This window comes from Colobus angolensis, unplaced genomic scaffold, assembly GCF_000951035.1.
Source record: "Colobus angolensis palliatus isolate OR3802 unplaced genomic scaffold, Cang.pa_1.0 Scaffold41, whole genome shotgun sequence".
NCBI lineage: Eukaryota > Metazoa > Chordata > Mammalia > Primates > Cercopithecidae > Colobus > Colobus angolensis.
The window spans coordinates 15263343-15287455 of record NW_012117488.1 but is presented as its reverse complement, the minus strand read 5'-3'; the positions used below and the strand labels follow the sequence as shown (position 1 = coordinate 15287455).

At 39.8% G+C, this 24113-nt stretch overlaps 1 protein-coding gene across 1 annotated transcript in view; it reads right to left on the bottom strand.

Moving 5' to 3' along the window:
- The window catches only part of PARD3 (par-3 family cell polarity regulator), a 722486-nt gene that overhangs the window by 357633 nt on the left and 340740 nt on the right, over positions 1–24113 (bottom strand). Inside the window, exon 4 of the mRNA XM_011956182.1 lies at positions 6457–6635. Coding sequence (XP_011811572.1) covers positions 6457–6635 — 179 coding nt within the window. The remainder of the gene's footprint in view (positions 1–6456; positions 6636–24113) is intronic.

Sequence of the window (24113 nt, the reverse complement as noted above, 5' to 3'; positions counted from 1 at the left end):
AGGGGAAGGGAAAGAAAAGGGGAAGGGGAGGGGAAGGGGAAGGGAAGGGAAAAAAAGGGGAAGGGAAAGGGGAGAAAGGGGAAGGGATGGGTAAGAGGAAGCGGAAGAGGAAGGGGAAGGGAACGGAACGAGAAAGGAGGGGGAAAGGAATAGGAATGGGAAAGGAATGGGAATGGGAAGGGGAAGGGAAGGAGAAGGGAAAAAGGAAGGGAAGGAAAAGAAGAAACAAAGGGGTTTTGAAAGGAATGAAGGAACACACAGAAAGAAACAGTAGACAGAAACATTGTTTTTATTAAGGGTTCAATCTAGAAAAATATTTCCAGTTCTATTTTTGCATTGATAGTCAACATTCAATATTCAATGAGTTGCAGGACTTTTAAAAGACTCTAATTTAAAATTTTCATTTGAAAATGATACATTTGTGTATCTAAGTATGAGAGGAAGTGAAATGTCACAAACCCAAATACAGCAAATGTACTAGATTCTATTCTGCTATTATAGAAAAATTAGCTTAAAGAGAAGATATCTCAAAAAAAAAATTATATAGTCATGCACCCCATAACAACGTTCTTATAAACAATGGACCACATATACAATGGTGATCACATAAGATTAAAATCCTGTATTTTTACTGTACTTCTTCTATGTTTAGATATATTAGATATACAAATATCTAAATATGAATACATTGTGTCCCCGCTGCCTATTCAGTATAGTTGCATGCTGTATAGGTTTGCAGCCTAGAAGAACAGGATATACCATGTAACCTAAGTGTGTTGTAGGCTACACCATCGAGGTTTGGGTAAGCGCACTCTATGATGTTCACACAAGGATGAAATCGCCTAACAATGCAATTCTCAGGATGTACCTCTGTCATTAAGCGAGGCATGACTATACTTCTATTTCCTCTCCCTTAAAATGTAACCACACTTTCTGTTTTCAGCTAGACCCGAGGTTCTGGGGCAAAAAAAAAAAAGAAAAAAAAAAAAAAGACTGAGCCCTGAAAACCACAGAAGAGCTTTAAGGAAACACACAAATTTTCTGGAGTGGGTAAAGGAATCTGTTGGTGTGAGTAATGCCTGTGTTTCATCTCTTGGAAGTCTACAGGTAATTCTGATGCACACCCATGTAGAATCCTTAAGCCATCTAGTGAGAGAGTAAGTTCTGGAACTCAGGAATAGTACCAGCTGCTTGTTTCCTTCACTACCACCCCCAACCTCACTCCTATCCTATCTAGGACTTCTCAGAGCATTTTATACATCCTAACTACTTCATACTTTATTAGTCTGGAATTTCTGTGAAACAATTACCAATAGCTTTAAAAATATTCAACTCCTTACCAAATAAGTCTACTTGAGGAATCTAGTCAAAGAAAATAATCAGAGATGCCATCATAAATTGATATACAAGGACATTCTCTGAAGGGTACTTCTAAAGGTTACTTATAAAAGCAAACAAAATTGACAAAAATATAAATGTCATATGACAGAAAAAAACCATCAAATAGAGTTAAACATTAACTATAAAAAATCAGCACATAATATAACATTATGCAAACTAGCCATATTTATGAGGCATAGGAAAATTCTCAATACAGCAGAAATTGGGAAAAATTGCAGGAAATTAAACTATACCTGGATGTTCCCCTTGGTAGTAAGAATAGCCAACATCTGTATAGAGCCATGCTCCACAGAAGTCCTAAAGTTAATACATCAAAATGTCATTACTAGTCATCTTCAAAATTTCAAAATTTACTGATACTGTAGTCTCAGTATCCTTGGGGGGCTGGTTCCAGGACCCCTCGCAGATACCAAAATCCACAGATGCTTAAGACCCTTACATGAAATGCTGGAGTACTGCACATAACCTATGCACATCCTCCCATATAGTTTAAATGATCTCTAGATGATTTACATGACCTAATACAAAGAAAATGTTTTGTGTAAACAGGTGTTACACTGTGTTATTTAGGAAATGAGGACAAAGGAAAGTTTCTACGTGTTCAGACACAACCATTCTTTTTTTGTTGTTGTTCCAAATATTTTCAATCTAATCTTGGTTGAATCCATGGATGCAGAACCCATGGACACAAGCCTGATGGCATTTCCCTGCTTCTATATACCCTTCATTACTGTATATATGCAAAGAGCAAGCTGTATTACTATCAGGGGAAAAAAAAGGGTTGGGGAACTTTGAAATATACTTCAAAAATGTTTATAAAAGTAATTTCCTAAACTTAGACAAAACATCTCACCTTTCTAATAGAAAGAAAAGCGAGACGACAAAGACATAACTAAGAAAGCATCTCTTACGAGAGGTTGTGTGTATCAGGGGTATTGGAAAGATACCAAACATGCCAAGCAACTAAACCAAACAGAAATAATAAACCCAGCAGGTAAGAAACAGTTCAAGGTCTCCCTTTAAAAAATCAAAAGAAAAGGAAGCTAATGATACCAATGCAATAGGTTCCCTTTATTACCTTCTTCCCCTTTCCCTAATCAGGTAAGAATCTCTTTTGGAAACTTGTCCACAACTGGTTTTATACTAAGTCTACCTATGTTAATTGTTTAGGAGGAAATATAATTTACAAAAACACTGCCACTCATTATTTACAGGGACGGAACAATGGCTTATAGCAACTGCACAGTGAAATAGTCCATAGTCCTTATCCCTGGCACTGCATGGTAGGCTGATTCTTCTAAGAGCTCATTACATCTTTCTTGATGGGATGAATCACATGCTCTCCACAGACTAGCTGGCCTCTATATTCACAGCAACACTGACTTAATAAGGAAGACCAAAGAGGTGACAAAGATGATTAAAGTATTCACACCGATTGAAATACTCTCCTGCAGGATAAAATATTAACCACATGTTTACTCTCGAATGAAAATACAGCCTCTAGCAAGAAACTTTCCACACGAAGTGTGAGCAAAATGTTCCCTAAAACAGTTGGAAAAGGTAGTCAGCCACAAAATACTGGACACAAAGGTGAGTATGTCAAATAACTTTGAAAAAAGCCACAGCTCCCTTACCCTCTCCATCTCACTTCCAAATGAAAGCGTGAAAATTTTTCAGAAATCCAGAAGCCCATGGGACTCTTGGACTCTTCAGGCTCTCAGGCAATAGAGTATCATCATCATCTGTACACCCTGCCCACTAAGCCTAATAGTGGAATGAGATTATGACCCCTATTTCAACAAGTAAGACTCCACCTCTCATTTGGGTTTTGAACCAAAGGAGAGAGTTTGACCTGATGGTGCTCTAATGTATCAGAATACAACTTTCCTGCTTAGAAACAAAAGATTTTAATTGATTGGTAACATTATTCTAAAATAATTTACTCTGTTCATTTAACCTAGAGGAATATAAACCACTTAACTATGAAGATGAGTTATTTAAAAATGTTAACTTATTTTAACCACTAGAGATCACTAAATCAGAGGGCTATGAATGCACAACTAATTTATTTCCACCATTTTACACAGAAAACCTGAACCACGACACACTCATAAGAATTTATAACATCTTGAAGCATGACAGCATAGGTAAGCTCTCATGGGCTTCACAGAAATAAAGAAATTGAATGCTTTGTACCTAAGCAGCAAGTATGCTTTCCTTCCATCTGAATACTGAAAAGATGAGAAGGCTTTTTATAACTGAAAATAAAATACCATTTAATCATATTTATATATGAGAGCTCAGACTAAAATATAAACAACGTAAAACACAGACAGCAAGATTAGTATTTGAAGAGTAAAGCCAAAGAAAATTCAAAAGATTAATTCAGTACACATTACTATTCAAGTATATTGTATGCAAATATCACTTCATCTAGAAATATATACGTAGATCAAGGCTTTTCCTATGGGAAAATATGGGCATCTGGCTACATTAAATAATGCTCCATGTAAGCAAAAAGATGGCTGAATATGTAACAATTTTCAATGTGAAAAAAAGAGAAAGAGCATGAATGTCCAAAATTGACAAAAGACAGAATACAACCTACAATGAAATGTTTTACACTCATTAAAAAAGTTACAATAAAATTCACACCAGGGAAAATTCCTATTATATGAAAAATAATGTTGAAATAAATAATCAGGATACAAATACATGAACATAGCATGACTCCAACGTGTGTGTGTGTGAATACTGGTTGTTGCTGGGTTCTGGAGTTATGAATAATTTTATTTTGTTCTATTCTACAATTTTGCCAAATTTTCTACAATGATAGAAGCATGTTATTTAAAACAATGTCAGGCTGGATATGGTGGCTCGTGTCTGTAATTCCAGCCTTTGGGAGGCTGAGATGGAAGGATCACCCAAGTCCAAAAGTTTGAGACCAGCCTGGGCAACACAGCAAGACCCCGTCTCTACAAAAAATTAAACAATCAGCCAGGTGTGATGGCTAGTGCCTGCAGACCCAGCTACTCGGGCGGCTGAGGCAGGAGAATGCTTGAACCTGGGAGACAGAAGTTGCAGTGAGGTGAGACTGCGTCACTGCTCTCCAGCCTGGGTGACAAAGCAAAACCCTGTCTCTATATAAATAAATAAATAAAATAAAAATTTTTAAATGAAACTGCATCAGCTAGGTGGAAGTGATTAATTGGCAATGAGGGTCTCAGTGCTCTCCTAACGTGTTCCTGTGCTGCAGAGGTTTTAAGGCTAATGCTCTATTTCCCAGGCTCTTCTACAGATAAGGGTCTAGATACAAACTGAACTCCACCCACTCAGATTCAGTAGCATGAGATTTTAATAGTGGTGTGAAACAGATTTTTCCTGGGCTGTTATGACTGGCAGCATTTCTAGGGTGGGTCTCCAGCTTGACAAATGACAGAAGCAAGGTGAGTACACCTGGAGGCAGGGCGGTGTGTAGTGTGTAGAAGGCAGGCTCCGATGGGAGGAGTTCAGGTCCCTGGACTGCAGCACCTCTTTCACCACAAAAGCAGAGAGGGTAGCTCCACAGGCAAGCCACATGTTTGTTACTGCATAGCTTTAAAGGTTCTCCAGGACCATCCTAGGACCTGCTCTGCAAACCCTTCCAGTGATTTTGTGAGAAAAAAAATTCTATGTGATAAATCCCTTTTGTTCAAAAATGTTTTATGATACAAACAGGTTCTGTCTGCTGCAACTGAAACGGACTCACACATCCAAGATGTTGAATAACTTGAAAAGAAACTTCAGTATGCTTCAAACAGTTGAAAACCTAGTTTAAAAAATTTCTTTTAACTGTCAACTTGACTTGTTTGCACATCTGTGAATATCCAGGTAAATTAAATTGGGTCTATTCTAAAAGAAAATTAACTGACACGAGACCCACTGATAAACTGGATTCTGCTTCTTTGGATAGTCTACTGCAAGATAAAGTCCTCAGAAATTTCAAGCTAATCTTAATGAGAAGATCTTCCAATATGGCTCCGCAACACATCTATAAAAACAAAGTATATTTTCTTTGCTGCGTCTACTGCAAGAATGAAGACCATTCTCAGCAATCAGACTGTCGACATTCCAGAAAATGTCGACATTACTCTGAAGGGACGCACAGTTATCGTGAAGGGCCCCAGAGGAACCCTGCGGAGGGTTATTGTGCCTCAGCATCCTGAGTAGTTGGGATTACAGGTGCATGACAGCACATCTGGTTAATTTTTGTATTTTTAGTAGAGATGGGGTTTTGCTATGTTAACCAGGGTGGCCTTGAACTCCTGGCCAGGAGTTCCACCCACCCTGGCCTCCCAAAGCGCTGAGATTATAGGTGGGAGCCACCACGCCCGGCCAACAAATTTTTTAAAACAGACAAAACAGGCTAAAATAAAGTTTTTTCATTCAGATTAAATAAATTAGGTCAAGGACTAAAATAAATTAGGTAAAGGAATAAAATATTATGAAGACTAGACAACAAACTTCCATTTACAAGGAGACTTAGGATAAAATGATCAACTGGGTAGTCAAACTAAATTACCATGAAGTCCACTTTCATCCTTAAAAGTTCATAATGTTCTAAGTACCTTAATGTACCTCATGAACCAATATAAATATTTGCTTATACATGTGTCAAATATCCCTGTAAGAACACAGAAAAAGCAAATAAAGAGGCTGCCTGTGAGGAGAAATGGGAGAGGAGACCAGGAGAGACAGCAAGAAAGGGACTTTATATGGTACACATATTGTGTCAAATTGTTTTCATTTTTAATGATATGAAATGGAATCTATTCAAAAAATGGATATATTAATAAGTGCATACGATACATGGCACTGATTTTCATCAGAAATTTGAAGTGTGATATAAAATAGGAGACTATCTGAACTTTGATATGGAAGTTGGTACCATACTCACAAAAGGCCATCGTGAAGATGCCCTGGAAACCAATGGTTTACCCAAGACACAACACTCATCATGGACACCAAGAATTCAGGAGGGGCAAGGGATGGCAGCAAACAAGCAGAGGTGGTTACCTTCCTGTCGCAGGTTTTAGGACTCCCAGCAGTGTTCTGCTTGAGGAAGCCAGCTGTTGTTGACCAGCGTGTGGGATTTTTCCTTGAAGGCTCTTCAGAAGAAAAATTATGATCACTGACAGAAGTGGAGATGCCAATTAGAGCTGGGTCACTACTGCGTCGAACATGAAGAGGCATATCTGTAAACACAAAAGCACTATGCTGAAAAATAAGATACTAATGTTGGTAAACTACATGCTAGGAGAAGACAGGGAAATCCTAAAGATTAAGGAACAGAATTTCACTTTCGTAAAAGGGGACAGTGGGTCAGTATTCTAAATACAAATTCCTTTAGGTCCTTTAAAATACTACATGGTGAAAGAGATGCAGTCAAGTGTCAGCTCTGAGCAAAACTCCCCAGGTTTGTATTTGGACTTCACTCCTTGTTATCTATGTGGCCCTGGCCAGGTTGCCTAACTGTTCTCTGCCTCCAGTCCCTTCCAACTCAAATGAAAATAAAACAGTACATCTTTGATCAGGGTAATGTGAGGACTAAATAATATAAAGGGGTAAAACAGTGCTTGACATATAGTATGTACTCAGTAGAGAGTAGTATAATAACCAATACTGCGATCATTACCCCAATATTTCTAAATAATCATCACATGTATCATTTAAAAAATAATGATTCTAAGCAAGTAAACAAATTTCACCTACCTTTTAATCATATCTACTGGAATAAAAATACAGAATCTATATAGTTGACAAATAATTTATTGTATATTTCAAAGTAGCTAGAAGAGAGGATCTGAAATGTTTCCAATACAAAAAATGATAAATCATTGAGGCGTGAATATCCTAATTACCTTGATTTGACCATTACACCTGGTATGCATGTATCAAAACATCACATATTCTCCATAAATATGTAAAATTATGTATCAATTTTTAAAAATCTATAGAATCTAGACATTTGGCTGCTCTACTGAAAAATTTTGTTGAATAAAATGTTTCTTTTGTTCAATAAAGTATTATCAGAAAATATATTACTTATACTTAAGAAAGAAAATACTCAAAGTAATACGTTAATCCGCAGGTAGTTTCTGTCATATACTCACATATACGATTACACGAAAGGTAGTATTTTAGCAAATGTATTTGCATAGAAGAGCTTGCTTGCAATTGCTGTAACAACATCAATACTAAACTCAGGTGAACACTTGATCATTATCATAACACTGACAACAGCCTGGCAAACATGATCACCGTCACAGCAAAGAAGATACAGAATTAAAAATGCAAAGCGAAGAAGAGAGTCTGCAACAGCTGGAATCAGAACTAAAAGTTCCACTCAGCAACTGAGTGAAATCACTCAAAAACATAAGACAAAATTTAAATTATGTTTAGAGTACTCTGTTTTTAAAAACTAGGATGTAAGTATTTGTTTTAAAGCCTCTAATAATACAGCTTGATTGATTGATTGATTGACTGAGACAGAGTCTGGCTCTGTCACCCAGGCTGGAACGCAGTGGCACGATCTCGGCTCACAGCAACCTCCGCCTCCCGGGTTCAAGCGATTCTCCTGCCTCAGCCTCCTGAGTAGCTACAGGCTACTACAAGTGTGCACCACCATGACAAGTTAGTTTTCGTGTTTTTAGTAGAGACGGGGTTTCACCATGTTAGCCAGGCTGGTCTTGAACTCCTGACCTCAGGTTGTCCATCCTCCTCAGCCCCAAAACGTACTGGGATTACAGGTGTGAGCCACCATGTCTGGTCTAATGACATAGCTTTAACCATGAAGCAGTAAACTCATCATTTATTCTAGGAGGGATATTTCTGAAACACTGGTGCACTGGTCAATGGTAAAGATATGGAAACCTTGAGGATACCAAACTAAAGACAGGCTATTTATATACAGTGAAGGCTATATTTAAACCACTGTCAATCCAATAGTCTACAATGAAAGCAAATTAGAACTTATCAGAGCAAACAGAAGCATATGAAACATAATAATATCAAATTTAACACTGACTTCTACATCAGGAGGATTTGATAATAATAACACAGTCTGAGCAACATTACCAGAGCAAAAATTTAGTCAACTCCGAATTTAATACTGTTGGTGCCTATCTTAATTTGCTGAGAGAAACATAAACATGAGGATTTTAATAATTTCTGGATTTTAGTGTGTATAAACACTCATGAAGCCTTTGCTGCTTATTAATATACACCCCCAAAAATAAACACCAATAAGAACTATATAGTCACTCTCAGAACAAGGTCGCAAAAACACACATCTAAAAATCAATGTGCACTAATATTACAATGCCCTTACTGTAAGAAAAGTTCTCTACCAAGAGGAAGCAAAATTTCCAGAATCATCACATTAAAAACTATAAGCAAAACAGCAACAAAATGGGGAGGGATGGGCAGGAAAAGACCAAATACTTTTAGACAACGTTGTTACTTAGACACAGGTTCTGTTGCTTTCCAATTACAGGGTTAATTATTCAGTTGTTAAGTACCTCTGTACACCTCAACTTCTCTCCCTCTTCCTGTCACCCGTTTGTGTGTAAGTCTACGAGAAGCACTATTAACTCAGAAGAGAAGGCCTTTAAAAAATAGCACAGACATAGGACCAAAAGCAATACCCAATATCTACAGTAAAATGATCAAATAAAAGTATATTCCAACCCCCCAGTAAATTCGGGGACGATACACTGAATTTGCTTGGTCACAATAAAACCGCTTACCCTACTGCGTTTGAAATTTTCCTCGGGAGAATACAGTGCATACATGATTTCAATTAAATAATCAAGACCATCTTCTTCAGACTAGACACAAACACTGTGTTAATGTGTTAGTCTGCAACAGACAGACAAAAATAATCAGTATTTATCTCTATATACCCGTAGCTTTCGAAATAAAATGTGGACTAGGGGAAAGAGGGGATTTGCGAAGAGGCAGATAACAGAGGGAGCTCCAGACCCTGCGGGATGTCTCTTATGGTGGGTGATGGAGCTCACGGATAGGGTGGTGTTCGCATAAACTGCAATGTGAAGGATGCTACAGGGAATGCTCTGTCATGCAGCCCTTCTTGTGAGTTCTTCCAACATTAAACTTTTTGTTTGCATTTCAGTGATATTGATAAAATAAACTAAATTAAATTAAATATAGTCTGGATCTCCTATTTGCAGTACCTCATCACCGAGTACTCCCATGCAATTTCAGGCACCATGTTTACATTTGTGTCCACCGTCAAATTCAGGAAGGTGTCCTAGATTTGATTACCACGCTGATGAGAAAGAACAAAACCCAAAAAAAGAAGTCAACAAGGCCAGGTACAATGGCTCACACCTATAATCCCAGCAGTTTGGGAGGCCAAGGTGGGAGAATTGCTTGAAGTCAGGAGTTCAAGACCAACTTGGGCAACACAGTGAGATCCTGTCTCTACAAAAAATAAAATTAAAAAATCAGGCAACTGTGTTAGAATTTTGCTGTAGTCCTAGGGCAGGAAGCAGGACTTGACTGCAGAGGCAGGGCTTGGACACCAGACCAAACTGAGGACTAGCTAAAAAGGGGCTGGGACAGAAAAAGTTTTCAATCAAACACACTCACCAGCTGTCATGTCAGTTTACTATTGCCATGTCAACACCTACGTGTTACCTACCGTTTCCATGGTAATAACCTAATGTCCCAGTTACTACTCCTTTCCTAAAAATTTCTGTATAAACTTCCCTTTAATCTGCATGTAATTAAAAGTGAGTACAAATATGATTGGAAAACTGTCCTGGGCTGCCACTCTCTGCCCATAGAGTACCCCAGCTCTGCAGAAGCAGTCACAGAGCTGCGACACCATTGCTTCAATAAAGCTGTTTTTTTCTAGCCCCAGCTTGCCCGTGAATTCTTTCCTGGGCAAAGACAAGGACCCTTATGGGCTAAGGCCCACTGTGGGGCTCACATGTCCTGCATCAGTCTCAGCTACTCAGGAGTCTTAGGTGGGAAGACCACTTGAGCCCAGGAATTCAAGGCTGCAGTAAGCCGTGATTGTACTACTGCACTCCAACCGGGCAACAGAGCAAGGCCCTGTCAGTCAGTCAGTCAGTCACTCAACAGCATGTTCTCATAAAAGGATGGCCAAATGACATCATAATGATGTTGAAATCAAGGTTTTCTTATGGTTGGAAGTGCTGTAAGACCTGAGTCATCATAGTACATAAAGGCACCATAACCAAAGTCCAAATAAAAAGACCCCACGCCACCCCGGGGCAGGTCTAGGTTCATACAGCATACGATTTAGACTCAGCAAGACATCTTTATCTCTCACAATGATGTGTATCTATCTGATGGATATCTGTTACACATCTGGATGTGTATTGGTTTATGATTTCTTCTTGGTTTTATGATTGCATGAAAATTATAAGGCATTTTTATGGAGTTTTCACACACACATACACACGCATGCACATACAGTATAGTAACATTGTACTAGAACCCACCACTTAAACGGAGGGATCTGAAATTTTTTTATTTAAATAAGGCACTACATTAGACACATGGAAAAACATGTAATGCACATCACAGATGAGTAAGCTGAGGCTTAGAGAGATGACATGAAAAGTTAGTTTTCCAGCCAAGACTTCAGGCTCCTGAGCCAGTGCTCAATCACCAATCACAAATTATGAAATCAGATCTATTAAGTTCCATTTCTAGCTACCTGTGGATATAAAAGTTAGTTTCAGTTTTTTAAAAGAGAAGAATTTTGGGCCAGGCGTGGTGGCTCACGCCTGTAATCCCAGCACTTTGGGAGGCAGAGGCGGGCGGATCACGAGGTCAGGAGATCGAGACCATCCTGGCGAACACAGTGAAACCCTGTCTCTACTAAAAATACAAAAAAAAAAAAAATTAGCCGGGCGAGGTGGCGGGCACCTGTAGTCCCAGCTGCTTGGGAGGCTGAGGCAGGAGAATGGCTTGAGCCCAGGAGGCACAGGTTGCAGTGAGCCGAGTTTGCGCCACTGCACTCCAGCCTCGGTGACAGAACAAGACTCCATCTCAAAAAGAAAAAAAAGCGAAGAATTTTGTTGTTTTCCTAGCAGAATTATGCACTGACAAATCAATCCTGATTTTAATTCACAGCATGATTTCATTTTGGGAAGAGGAAGAAATGTTACATTAGCCATAAACATATATTGTAACAACAGGCACCCAAATTTCAGAAATGTTAAGATAGGAAAAGGAAAAAAACTATCGTTAAATGGAGGAAGTACTACATATAAAATAGGAAAGCATGCCTGCAAGGAAACAGGACTAGAATCAGTGGTTCCTAAACTCTGATTTCAGGGCCCTTTCACACTCTAAAAATTGATGGCCTCAAAGAGTTTTTATGTGAGGGCAGAGCTAGTAGTATTTACCATTTTAGGAATGAATGAGAACAACTTTAAAATATGTATTAATTCACTTTAATAATAATAAAACCCATCACATGTTAACACAACTCAATTTTATGAAAATTGTATTTTATAAAACAAAGCACATTGAGTGGAAAGAGCAGCAATGTTTTACATTTTGCTTAATAGAAGACATCTGGATTCTCCTATCTGCTTCTGCATTCTCAGCTGCCATATGAAAAAGTATATAAAGGAAAAAAAGAACTTCACAAATATGCAACTGGAAGAGGGAATAATGTCTTAATAGCTTTTCCAGAAAATTTTAGATTTTCTTCTCTGATATCACACCATAACTCGACCAGTGGTGGTTTCTCAAAGGTCAGTTGCAATATGAACGTGAAGTTTTCTTTTTTTGTTACACTAAAATCTATTTGTCTGTCTCACATTTTGAATGAAACTTCTATCTACGAAAAACTCCATAACATTAGTCATTTGGAAAATATTAGTTACTGAGTTAAGCCAATCTTCCAAATGTTGATACATTTCTTTATTACAGAAAATCACATGTTAATATCTCTGCCAATTTAATCAGAAATATCTTTATGTATTGGGAAGCAGTCATGCTCACAGTGGGACATAAGTTTTCCAAAATCTAATTTTCACTAGAAAGTTTGAATTTTATCTTTAGCAACAAATGCTGCCCATTTTTTGCCTTGTAGTGACAGGCTTGTGTCACTCATTCTTAAGAAACTCTCTGCCAGACACTCAAGTCTGAATAACCACAGTTTTTCTGTCGGTATTTCAAACGAAAACGCTGTTCCATGAAAAAACCTCCCATGTAAATCAAGCTTTTGCATACAAGTATTTCTCAAGACAACCACTGAGAAGCTGAGCACGGTGGCTCACAAATGTAACACTAGCTACTCAGGGAGGCTGAAGCAGACGGATCACTTGAGCCCAGGAGTTCAAAGCCAACCTGGGCAACACAGTGAGACCATACCTCAACAAAAATAAAATAAAATGTAAATTTAAAAAGGAACCACTGAGCTTCCATATGTTGGAGAAGTGTTTTATGCCTACATCATCACATGAAATGTTAAATTCTATATTAAAGGATCCGATTTTAAGTAATTAATCTTGTTTCTTAATCAAAAACAGTGGGTGAATATGGCTTTAAAAAAAAACTGTGGGTGTGTGGGGTAAAGAATACACTTGGTGCCACTGTCTTGATTTGTGTTAAGTGATGTACATTTTTGCCCCTCAGGGCCTGGGCACCACTGATGTAGATGTCAACCCAGTGAACAACACAAAATCGGTTTTCATAACACTCTGAAAACAGTATTCCACCCAAGGCCTTCCTGAAATGATCTTAATGATCCCTTAGGGCCCAGAGACCACACACTAAGAACCACTGGCCTAGACCTGTGATCATGGCACATCAGTCACCTCTCTGGGCCTCCATCCCTAATGTATAAATTCAGAGGCGGCATTACTGGGTTTAGAAGTTCCCTTTAATACCAGAAAGGTGCCAGTCCATGTATGTTCATACACCCCCAACCAGGGATCATCCACCAAACCTCATCCTTGCAGAATAACAATTTATGAAAAAAATGGATTATAAAAAACATAAAAGCACTGCAAAGCAGTCTCAGCAGCCATTCTCAGGGTAGCTCCCAACAGGTCAAAGTATGACAAGCAACACAGAGTTCTAGAGAATGGTGCAGTAGTAGCCACAAATGGCATGAGGTCCTTTCATGAGTTTCACCTTATTTTAAGGAAAAAAAGACATTCGTATAAATATCTGGCCTTATCAACAAAATCCATCATGAAACACAACTTCCTCATTCATCTAAAAGTTCACCTAAAAGGATTCCCAACTCTAACTGTCCTGACTAAATACAATATTGCATAAAGAAGGTAATTTTGCATTGGCCTCAGATGAATAAAACATAATCTTCTCACCTATGATTTGCTACGTTTCTGGGACCCATGGCCTATTTCAGCATTATTAACAATCTGATGTAATTGTGTTCATTTCAGTAATTAGAAATAATAGGAGCTTCTCCTATTAATGTAATTTGGTCACTATTATAGCCATTCCTTATCTCAAATTTTAGCAAAACTGATGCATTTTAAAATATGATAAAACTTTCTAATCCCATAATCTTCTGATTTATTTAATATATAGATTTTCAAAGTATATCCCCTGAAATATTAAAAAGAAAATTCAAAGACAAGGATCTTCAATAATTAAGCTGCTGCATGAAGCACAGAGCGAATGGTGCAATGTCACTGGATCCAGAATGATGGTGGAGACTGTTTGATGTGTACACTGCTTTGAAGAGGGGATAAAACAGCAATAAACCCTCATCACAAGATCTGAAATTCTCCATGGCACTAAGGCACTGTAAATATTGATATCTCTCTCTAGGTAAGGTGCCTTTTAAATAAGTGGAAGGAATGGTGATCTAATTATGACTTAGAGCAAATACCAAAGGGCAGACATATACATTTTTAACTGTCAAATATCCCACCCTTTCTTCTCATCAATTTGCCCAAATGCTCTCTTCCTTCATTCTTCAAGTTGTTTTTCAATTATTTAACCACTTAAGGCAACAAATAAACCTCTGCCAAGAAGACAGGCCTAAATCATCAAGGTATTTAATCGAATCTAAATATAATATGCAGTTACATGTGTGCTTTTAGAACTTATGATGCAAACAGCAAAATTACTCTTCATGTAAAATGAAAATTATCTCTCTCCCATCTTCAGGGCAATTATACATTTCCTAAAGAGACATCTGTCCATGGGAAGAAGCAAGTTATTATCACATGCTGTGGGGATACAAACCTGTTATCACGATTGCAAAACCCATCTTTAGATATGTGTTACTTCTTTTCATAAAGGTAGTTATCCATATTTCACCTATTTCCTAGAATCTTTGGAAGAAATTTGTGGAAGGCAAGGCAAGAAATAAGCTTTGAAAAACAACAAACGACTGAGAGAGAAGGATATAAAAATGAGTTTTATCACCTCGTTATTAAATATTTTTTCTATATAAGCAATAAACACAGGATACTATGGTTGGAAGATGTTTAGTGACAAACTGAAATATTACATTTTACAGATAAGTGCAATGAGCACCACATACATAATTTAAGGGCCAGGTCAAAGGTCACTATGCTCCAAGGAGACGCAGCTGCATCTGGAGTACTTGGTAATCGACTCCCTGTCCTGTGCAATTCAGATCTGATCACATCGCTATCCTGACAAAAATAAGACATATGAAAAGTACAAGATGCCTATACTGCACTTGAAACAACAGGTGATTTCTTGGTAAGTTTATAGATAACACGATGTTTTCAATGGTTGCAATGAATCCAACAAACATAACGAGGGAAAACAAAGTCAAGGGGAAAAAATATGTGCAATTTTCTTTCAAGACAGAGTTTCACTCTAGTTGCCCAGGCTGCAGTGCAATGGTGCAATCTCAGCTCACCGTAACCTCCGCCTCCCGGGTTTAAGTGATTCTCCTGCCTCAGCCTCCCGAGTAGCTGGGATTACAGGCATGCGCCACCAAGCCCAGCTAATTTTGTATTTTTAGTAGAGACGGGTTTTCTCCACGTTGGTCAGGCTGGTCTTGAATTCCCGACCTCGGGTGATCCGCCCACTTCAGCCTCCCAAAGTGCTGGGATTACAGGCGAGAATATATGCAATTTTCTAATGACATATTAATGTTTCCAACCAAAAGCCAAGCATTTTTCTGAGGCATATTAAATTTATACCACTATGATTCTCACTCTGAAACTGACAATATAACCACTCTGATCAAAAATCCTCTAAACACTCACCTGAGAACAAGTGAGGAAATCTGAATAAGATTGTATACATTTTATATAAAGACTGTATATTAACATTGTATAAATGTTAATATTGTGGTTGTGACAGAACAGGAACTTTTCTCAAAATCTTAACCATTGAAATGAATCTCTCTGTATCATTTCTCATAACTGCATGAGATTCTATAATTAGCCCAAACTTAAATTTTTTTTAAAGCACAAAGAGTTAAACAAAATCCCAGGTACAAATTCTTAATGTCAAGACCTGCCACAATTGAGACTTAGGGTACCTTCCTAACATTATTTCCCCTAATACTCTGCTTATCACCCAATGTTTAGCCCCTACAGCCACTGCCAGTGCCCTGTAGCCTGTCCACATGGACAGCTCCCTGAACATGCACCACAGTAGACAACCGCATGGCTCACCAGTGCTGCCACTTCTGTTGTCAGGAACCTTTGCCCGCCTCTCCACGCACTTCAGTGTGTCCTATACCCTAGAAGTCCTCCTCAAATGACAGCACCTCCTCCAACCCATCAGATCTAGTATCTGTGTCCTGGCAGCAAGTGTTTGGCGAACTCAGAGAGGGGTCTTTGAGGACAGTTTAGCGGAAAAAGCGTTTCTAACATATGGCAGGATTAAGGAATGACAGCAAAGGGTATAGTGACCTCCGCTCACATGAGGCAAGGGGAGCTGTAACATTCCCCAGAGGGCCACCACTACACAAAAGCCACAGCCAGGAAGACTGACTCCCTCTTTCCACTTCCGTCAATGCCCTGCTGCGGCAGTCCTAGCATGGAAAAGGGGCAGAGGGCATAGAGCCTGGACAGTCAGTGTGAGAGGCTGGCCTCTTGGCACATGCAGCAGAGCAGATAGGTGTGGAGGATCACAGGAAACGATCCAGCTCAGACGTACTAGTAAAATTCCTCTGCCTCTTTCTCCCACTGCACCTTGCTTCTCCTTTTTTATAAGAGACAAGGTCTTGCTCTGTCACCCAGGCTGGAGTGCAGTGCAAGATCACAGCTCACTGCAGCCTTGAACTCCTGGGTTTAGTGCTCCTCCAGCCTCAGCTGCACCAGTAAGTGAGACTACAGGTGGACGCCACTACTCCTGGCTAATTAATTTTTTGTAAAATTAGGATTTCACAGTGTGGCCCAGGCTGATCACAAACTCCTGGCCTCAAAGTGAACTTCCCATCTCAGCCTCCAAAAGCCTTGAGATTACCAGCATGGACCACTGCGCTCAACCTGTTTCTACTTTTAATAGCATTGGCCAGTTATTCAGTAAGAGGACAAGTATTTACTCTATTCATTTTTACAACCCATCCACTCTAGACACACACCCCAACAAAGTAGGAACAAAATGTTTTAAAGTTGGCTAAGATACATCAGTCAGAAACAAAAATACTTCCCAATTCGTTTTTTAAATAGATGTATTCCAATATTTTATTTTTGTTTTAAACTTTTATTTTAGCTGCAGGGGTAGAGAGGCAGGTTTCTTTTTCTTTTCTTTTCTTTTTTTTTGAGACGGAGTCTTGCTCTGTCACCAGCCTGGATCTCAGCTCACTGCAACCTCCGCCTCCCAGTTCAAGCTCTTCTCCTACCTCAGCCGCCCAAGTAGCTGGGATTACAGGTGCCTGCCACCACACCTGGCTAATTTTTGTAATTTTAGTAGAGATGGGGTTTCACCATGTTGACCAGGCTGCTCTCGAACTCCTCATCTCAGGTGATCCACCCACCTCAGTCTCCCAAAGTGCTGGAGTTACAGGTGTAAGCCACTGCGCCCAGTCTCTGCAGGTTTCTAATATAGGTAAATTTTGTGTCACAGGTTTGGTGTACAGATTATTTTGCCACCCAAGTAATAAGCATAGTATCCAAGAGTTGTTCTTTTTATTTATTTATTTTATCATCACCTCCTCCCTCTCCCTCTCCCTGTCTCCACACTCATGTAGGCCCAGTGTGTGTTCAGGGACTCCTTTCCTTTCATCCCCAGGGTAGAACAGAATGGTTAAGGGGCATAAGAAATGGACATCAGAGGTGAAAAGCCTTTGACTTCTCTCTTCCCGCCTCCTAGCGGAGAGTGAAGGACCTGGACTGAGGCAATGATGTAAATGACCAGCTACTTATCAAAACAGGCATTGGCTACTGAATCCTGTGCACAAAAACATAGTATCTCAGGTCCTTTGCTAAGCCAGTACAGTTTAGGGAAAAAGTTAGTTGAGCCCCTGCCAGACACATCATGGCGTGATCTGGCCACCCAGAGAGCAAACGGAACACAGTAGCTCACAACAATGACTTTTTCTCTTTTATATATATTTTGGTGTCCCTATTTTGCTATGGTTGAGATACTGTCTGGCTACTTCAACCAATAAATATTTGATTAGCATCTAACTAGACATCATTATCCTAGTGATTTTAGGAACTAATAAACATGAGACCAAGATGTTGAGAGTCCTTTACTGTAGAAAAAAAAAAAATTCACTCTAAATTGATCCCATTCTGCCCATTCATTCATTCATTCATTTGAGACAGGGTCTTGCTCTGTCTCCCAAAAGGGAGTAGAGTGGTACAATCATAGCTCACTGCAGCCTTAACTCCTAGGCTCAAGCGATCCTCCCGTCACAGCCTCCCAAGGAACAGAGACTACAGGCACACACCACCGTGCCCTGCTGATTTTTCTTCTCTTTTTTTTTGAAACAGCATCTTACTCTGCCTCCCAGGCTGAACTGCAGTGGCACTATCATTGCTCACTGCATCCTCAAGCTCCTGAGCTCAGGGAATCCTCCTGCCTCAGCACCCCATGTAGCTGGGACCACAGGTGCCCCCGACCATGCCCAGCTAATTTTTTTATTTTCTGTAGAGACAGGGTCTCACTATGCTGTCTAAGCTGGTCTTGAACTCCTGGCCTCAAGCTATCCTTCCGCCTCAGCCTACCAAAGTGCTGGTACAGGCATGAGTCATCATGCCCGACCTGGCTAATGTTTTTATTTTTTAAATTAATGGGTCTCGCTGTATTACCAAGGCTGGTCTCAAACTCCTGGCCTCAAGCAGTCCTGCTGTCTTGGTCTCCCAAAGCGCTGGGATTACAAGGTGTGAGCCCCTACACCAGGCCTCTGACCATTCAAAAAAGAACAATTCCTCTAACAGATTGCTACTCCCTCCCCAGCGACTGGCTCAGGACAGGTGAAAGGCAAATGTTAGTAAGTGTCCAACGGGGACAGTTAGAAGAGTACTAAATACGATGAGAAGCCCAGATAAAAATAACCAAAGGTATTTACACAACTGGTACCAGAGACTTTCATTGAGAGAATATTATGGAATTATTTTTCTGGATTGTTTTTGTATTTTCAGAAACATACCTTAATGGGCAATGAGGAGACTGAAGCTGAGACTAGGGGAATGTAAGGTGGAAAGAAACTGAGAAAAAAAAAAAAGAAGCAAGTTAGAGGGAGGATAGAGGGGCATATGAGCAGGCAAGAGTGAGCAACTTTACTTAAAATTTTTTTTAAAATGCAAGGTGCTGTGGCTCACGCCTGTAATCCCAGCACTTTGGGAGGCCGAGGCGGGCGGACTACCTGAGGTCGGGAATTCGAGACCATCCTGACCAACATGGAGAAACCCTGTCTCTACTAAAAATACAAAAAGAATTAGCCAGGTGTGGTGGCGCATGCCTGTAATCCCAGCTATTCAGGAGGCTGAGGCAGGAGAACAGCTTGAACCCGGGAAGCAGAGGTTGCGGTGAACCGAGATCACGCCATTGCACTTCAGCCTGGGCAAGAAGAGCGAAACTCCATCTCAGAAAAGAAACAAACAAACAAAAACGTGTTTCTCTTGCAGATAAACAAAAATGAATAAAACATGAGAAAATAAAACAAACTCCTGGGCTCAGGTGGATCACTTGAGCCCAGGAGTTTGAGACCTACCTAAGCAACACAGTGAGACCTCGTCTCTACAAAAAATACAAACATTAGCTAGGCACAGTGGCACGCATCTGTGGTTCCAGCTATTCTGGAAGATGAGGCAGGAGAATCGCTTGAGCCTGGGAGGTCATGGCTGCTGTGAGCCCATTTCATGCCACTGCACTCAAGCCTGGACAACAGAGTGAGACTGTGTCACAAAAAAATAAAAATAAAAATGAGAGAGAGAGAAAACAGAAAAAAGGGGGGGGAGGCTTATGTTATTGTTATTTATAATATTGTTTTTCTTCATATATGTGCTCAGCAGGAGATGTGCTACCTTTCTATTTCCATATGGCCAACAGCCCCAGTTAGAATGTAAGACCCACAAGGGGATAGAACATATCTTTCTTCCTCACTGTCTCACCCTCAGTGCCCAAAACAGTGCCTGGAAAACTAAATACGGTTGATTCTAGTTTTGCACAGTAGTTATGTTATATAAAGTAACTGTAAACACTGAATGAGCAAATACACAACCATTGCTCCTAGGAGAACTACAAGGTTAGGTAGAGCCTCTGATCACAACCCAGTTGTTCACCATTCAATACAGAGCCTCGCCTTAGGTGTGATCTGTATAAAGACATCTTACTTAATATATATTGTTGATTAAACTCAAGGCCAACAGGACTATAACTCATACCTGAACCAAGCTTACCTAATACATACACTTTCTCTGGAAGGTGTATCATAGACTAACTGTGCTGAGGAATACTAGACAGCATTTTGGTATTATGCTTGGGCACCACTTTAACAGCAAAATCACCAGCAAAAAAGCACGAAAAAGATGGTGACAAACAGCCTATGAAAAGGACACCTTTTTACAATATGAAAACCAGAGCAAGAAGGCAGTTTCCCATTCTTCAACCTCAACTGGAAACATATTAGTCAAGTGACTCAAATTGTTTGCCATCCAACACACGTTCATGAATGAGCACAAAGGTGCCCCGAGTATTAATTCAGGAGTTACAAACAAATTTTAGCAAATACCTAAAATCACAAATATGGACTTCACAAATCATGAGAATTTTAGGTAAATATTTACTAAATGAACGACTCTTATAAATCTTTAAAGGAACTATACCATTCCCTCTGTCAGATTCCATTCCAGATACTGTTCTTGTGCTTTTTTTCCCCATAGGCAATCTTTTGACAGGAGTGTGCTGTTTCATTGCTCCTCTCCAGTACTCAACTAACATAGTTTTTGCTGTTGTTGTTGTTTCTTCTTGTTGCTGTTTTGCCAAGAGTGCCATAAACGTCTTTCCCTTTATCAACCCGTATTTTTGAGCCCCATATCCCTAGGATTTCATAGTATACAACATAGACTTGGTCTCTGCCCTCGTGAAGTTTTCAGTGCCCTGGAGAAGGCAGACATGATCCAGCCCTTCAGTGTGATCCTGCTGCTTCATAAGTACACAGCACTACAGGAACATCTAAGAAAGGCACTGTCTTTAAGAGCTTTAGCAAAGACTTCAAGTGAAAAAGAACAGCTAAATTTTACCTATGAACCTATTGCATTCTTCCGCAGGCCACCTCTTGTGGAAAGCCTCTGACCATGCCTCCACAAGCTCCTTTCATGGCTGCCAGATCGTGTCATTGTGTTTGCCACATTGCCCTCCTAGGTTTTAGGACCTTCCTCCTCACTGGCAACCCACGCCTAGACAACCCCACCATGCCTTTCACTGTCATATCCACAGAGGCAAGGCTCTTAAAAGTATCTGAGACAAGTCTCAATCAATTTAGAAGTTTAGGCAGGGCACAGTGGCACATATCTGTAATCACAACACTTCGGGAAGTCAATGCAGGTGGATCACCTGAGGTCAGGAGTTCGAGACCAGTCTGATCAACGTGGTGCAACCCCATCTCTACTAGAAATACAAAAATAAGCCAGGCGTGGTGGTGCGCACCTGTGACCCCAGCTACTTGGCAGGCTGAGGCACAATAATCCTTTGAACCTGGGAGGCAAAGGTGGCAGTGAGCCAAGATTGTGCCACTGTACTACAACCTGGGAGACAGAGCAAGACTCTGTCTCAAAACATAAAAATTAAAAAAAAAAAAAAAGTTTATTTTTGCCAAGGTTAAAGACATGCCCCAACACAGCCACCGGAGATCCTGAGAACAACTGCCAAAGGTGATTTGTTACAGCTTGATTTTACACATTTTAGAGGACAGAAGTTATAAGCACACATCAATCAATACATGTAAGGTGTACACTGGTTTAGTTTGGAAAGGTAGGACAATGCAGCAAGGGATTCCAGGTTACAGATTCAAAGATTTTTTGGCTGTCAATTGGTTGAAAGAGTTAAGTTATTATCTAAAGATCTGGAATAAACAGAAAGGAGTGTCTGGTTAATATAAGGGGTTGTAGAGTCCAAGGTTCTTACTATGCAGATGAAACGTCCAGGTAGCAGGCTTCAGGGAGAATAGATGGTAAATGATTTTTAATCAGACTTAAAAAGGTGCTAGACTCTTTACGAGAGAGATTTGCGAGGCCATTTCAAAATACATCAAAGAAATATAACTTCAGGTAAAATACTTTGATTTCTTTAAGGGCCAGCTACCTGGCATTTTGTTATATATTTTATCACTACCAAGAGACTATAAGGTGGCTGTTTTAATGTTTTCGGTTTTGTTTTTTTTTTTTTTTTTAGACAGGGTTTCACTTTGTCACCCAGGCTGGAATGCGGTGGCATGATCACAGATCACTGCATCCTTAAACACCCAGGCTCATGTGATCCTCCTGCCTCAGCTTACCAAGTAGCTGGGACTATGGGTGCACACCATGATGACTGGCTAATTTTCTTATTTTTGTAGAGTGTCATGCTGTCCAGGCTGGTCTCAAAATTCTGGGCTTGAGTGATCCTCCCGCTATGGCCTCCCAAAGTGTTGAGATTACAGGCACGAGCCAGCCTGTTTTAATGTTAATGCTGGTCAGTAACACCTGAATTCCAAAGGGATGAGGGTATAAAAAGGTATATCCAATCCCCTTTCCCATCATGGCCTGAACTAGTTTTCAGGGTTACTTTGGTATGTCCTTGGCCAAGAATGGGTCCATTCGGTTGGTTAGGGGTCTCAGAATTTCATTTTTTGTTTGCAGTCTGTTTTGGTTTTGTTTCAGGGCAATGGTGGTGGTGCCTGGCCAGAAGAATGGGGCAGAAGGAAGAGAATAAATGAACAGAGAAAACTGCAGGTGCAAAAGCCAGACACTGAAATTCAAGCGACACCCATCAGACGGAGATTTGGTCTTTTCACATAGTCCTATATATTTGTTGGAGGCTTTGTTCGTTTCTTTTTACTCTTTTTTTTCTCTAAACTTCTCTTCTGGCTTCATTTCATTCATTTGATCTTCAATCACTGATACCCTTTCTTCCTATTGAATGCGTCGGTTACTGAAGCTTGTGTATTTGTCACGTAGTTCTCATGCCATTGTTTTCAATTCTATCAGGTCATTTAAGGACTTCTCTACACTGGTTATTCTAGTTAGCCATTCGTCCAATCTTTATTCAAGATTTTTAGCTCTACATCCAATTGGTGTACCTGAAAGTGATGGGAGAATGGAACTCAGTTGGAAAACACTCTGCAGGATATTATCCAGGACAACTTCCCCAACCTAGCAAGGCAGGCCAACATCCAAATTCAGGAAATCCAGAGAACACAAAAAAGACACTCCTCGAGAAGAGCAACTCCAAGACACATAATTGTCAGATTCACCAAAGTTGAAATGAAGGAAAAAATGTTAAGGGCAGCCCGAGAGAAAGGTCGGGTTATCCACAAAGGGAAACCCATCAGACTAACAGCGGATCTCTCAGAAGAAACTCTACAAGCCAGAAGAGAGCGAGGGCCAACATTCAACATTCTTAAAGAAAAGAATTTTCAACCCATAATTTCATATAAAGCTAAACTAAGTTTCAAAAGTGAAGGAGAAATAAAATCCTTTACAGACAAGCAAATGCTTAAAACATTTTCTCACCACCAGGCCTGCCCTACAAGAGATCCTGAAGGAAGCACTAAACATGGAAAGGAACAACCAGTACCAGCCACTGAAAAAACATGCCAAAATGTAAAGACCATTGATGCTAGGAAGAAACTGCATCAACTAACGAGCAAAATAACCAGCTAACATCATAATGACAGGATCAAATTCACACACAACAATATTAACCTTTAATGTAAATGGGCTAAACGCTCCAATTAAAAGACACACACTGGCAAATTGGATAAAGAGTCAAGACCCATCTGTGTGATGTATTTCGGAGACCCATCTCACGTGCAGAGACACACATAGGCTCAAAATAAAGGGATGGAAGAAGATCTACCAAGCAAATGGAAAACAAAAAAAGGCAGGGATTGCAATCCCAGTCTCTGATAAAACAGACTTTAAACCAACAAAGATGAAAAGAGACAAAAAAGGCTATTACATAATGGTTAAAGGGATCAATTCAACAGGAAGAGCTAACTATCCTAAATATATATGCACCCAATACAGGAGCACCCAGATTCA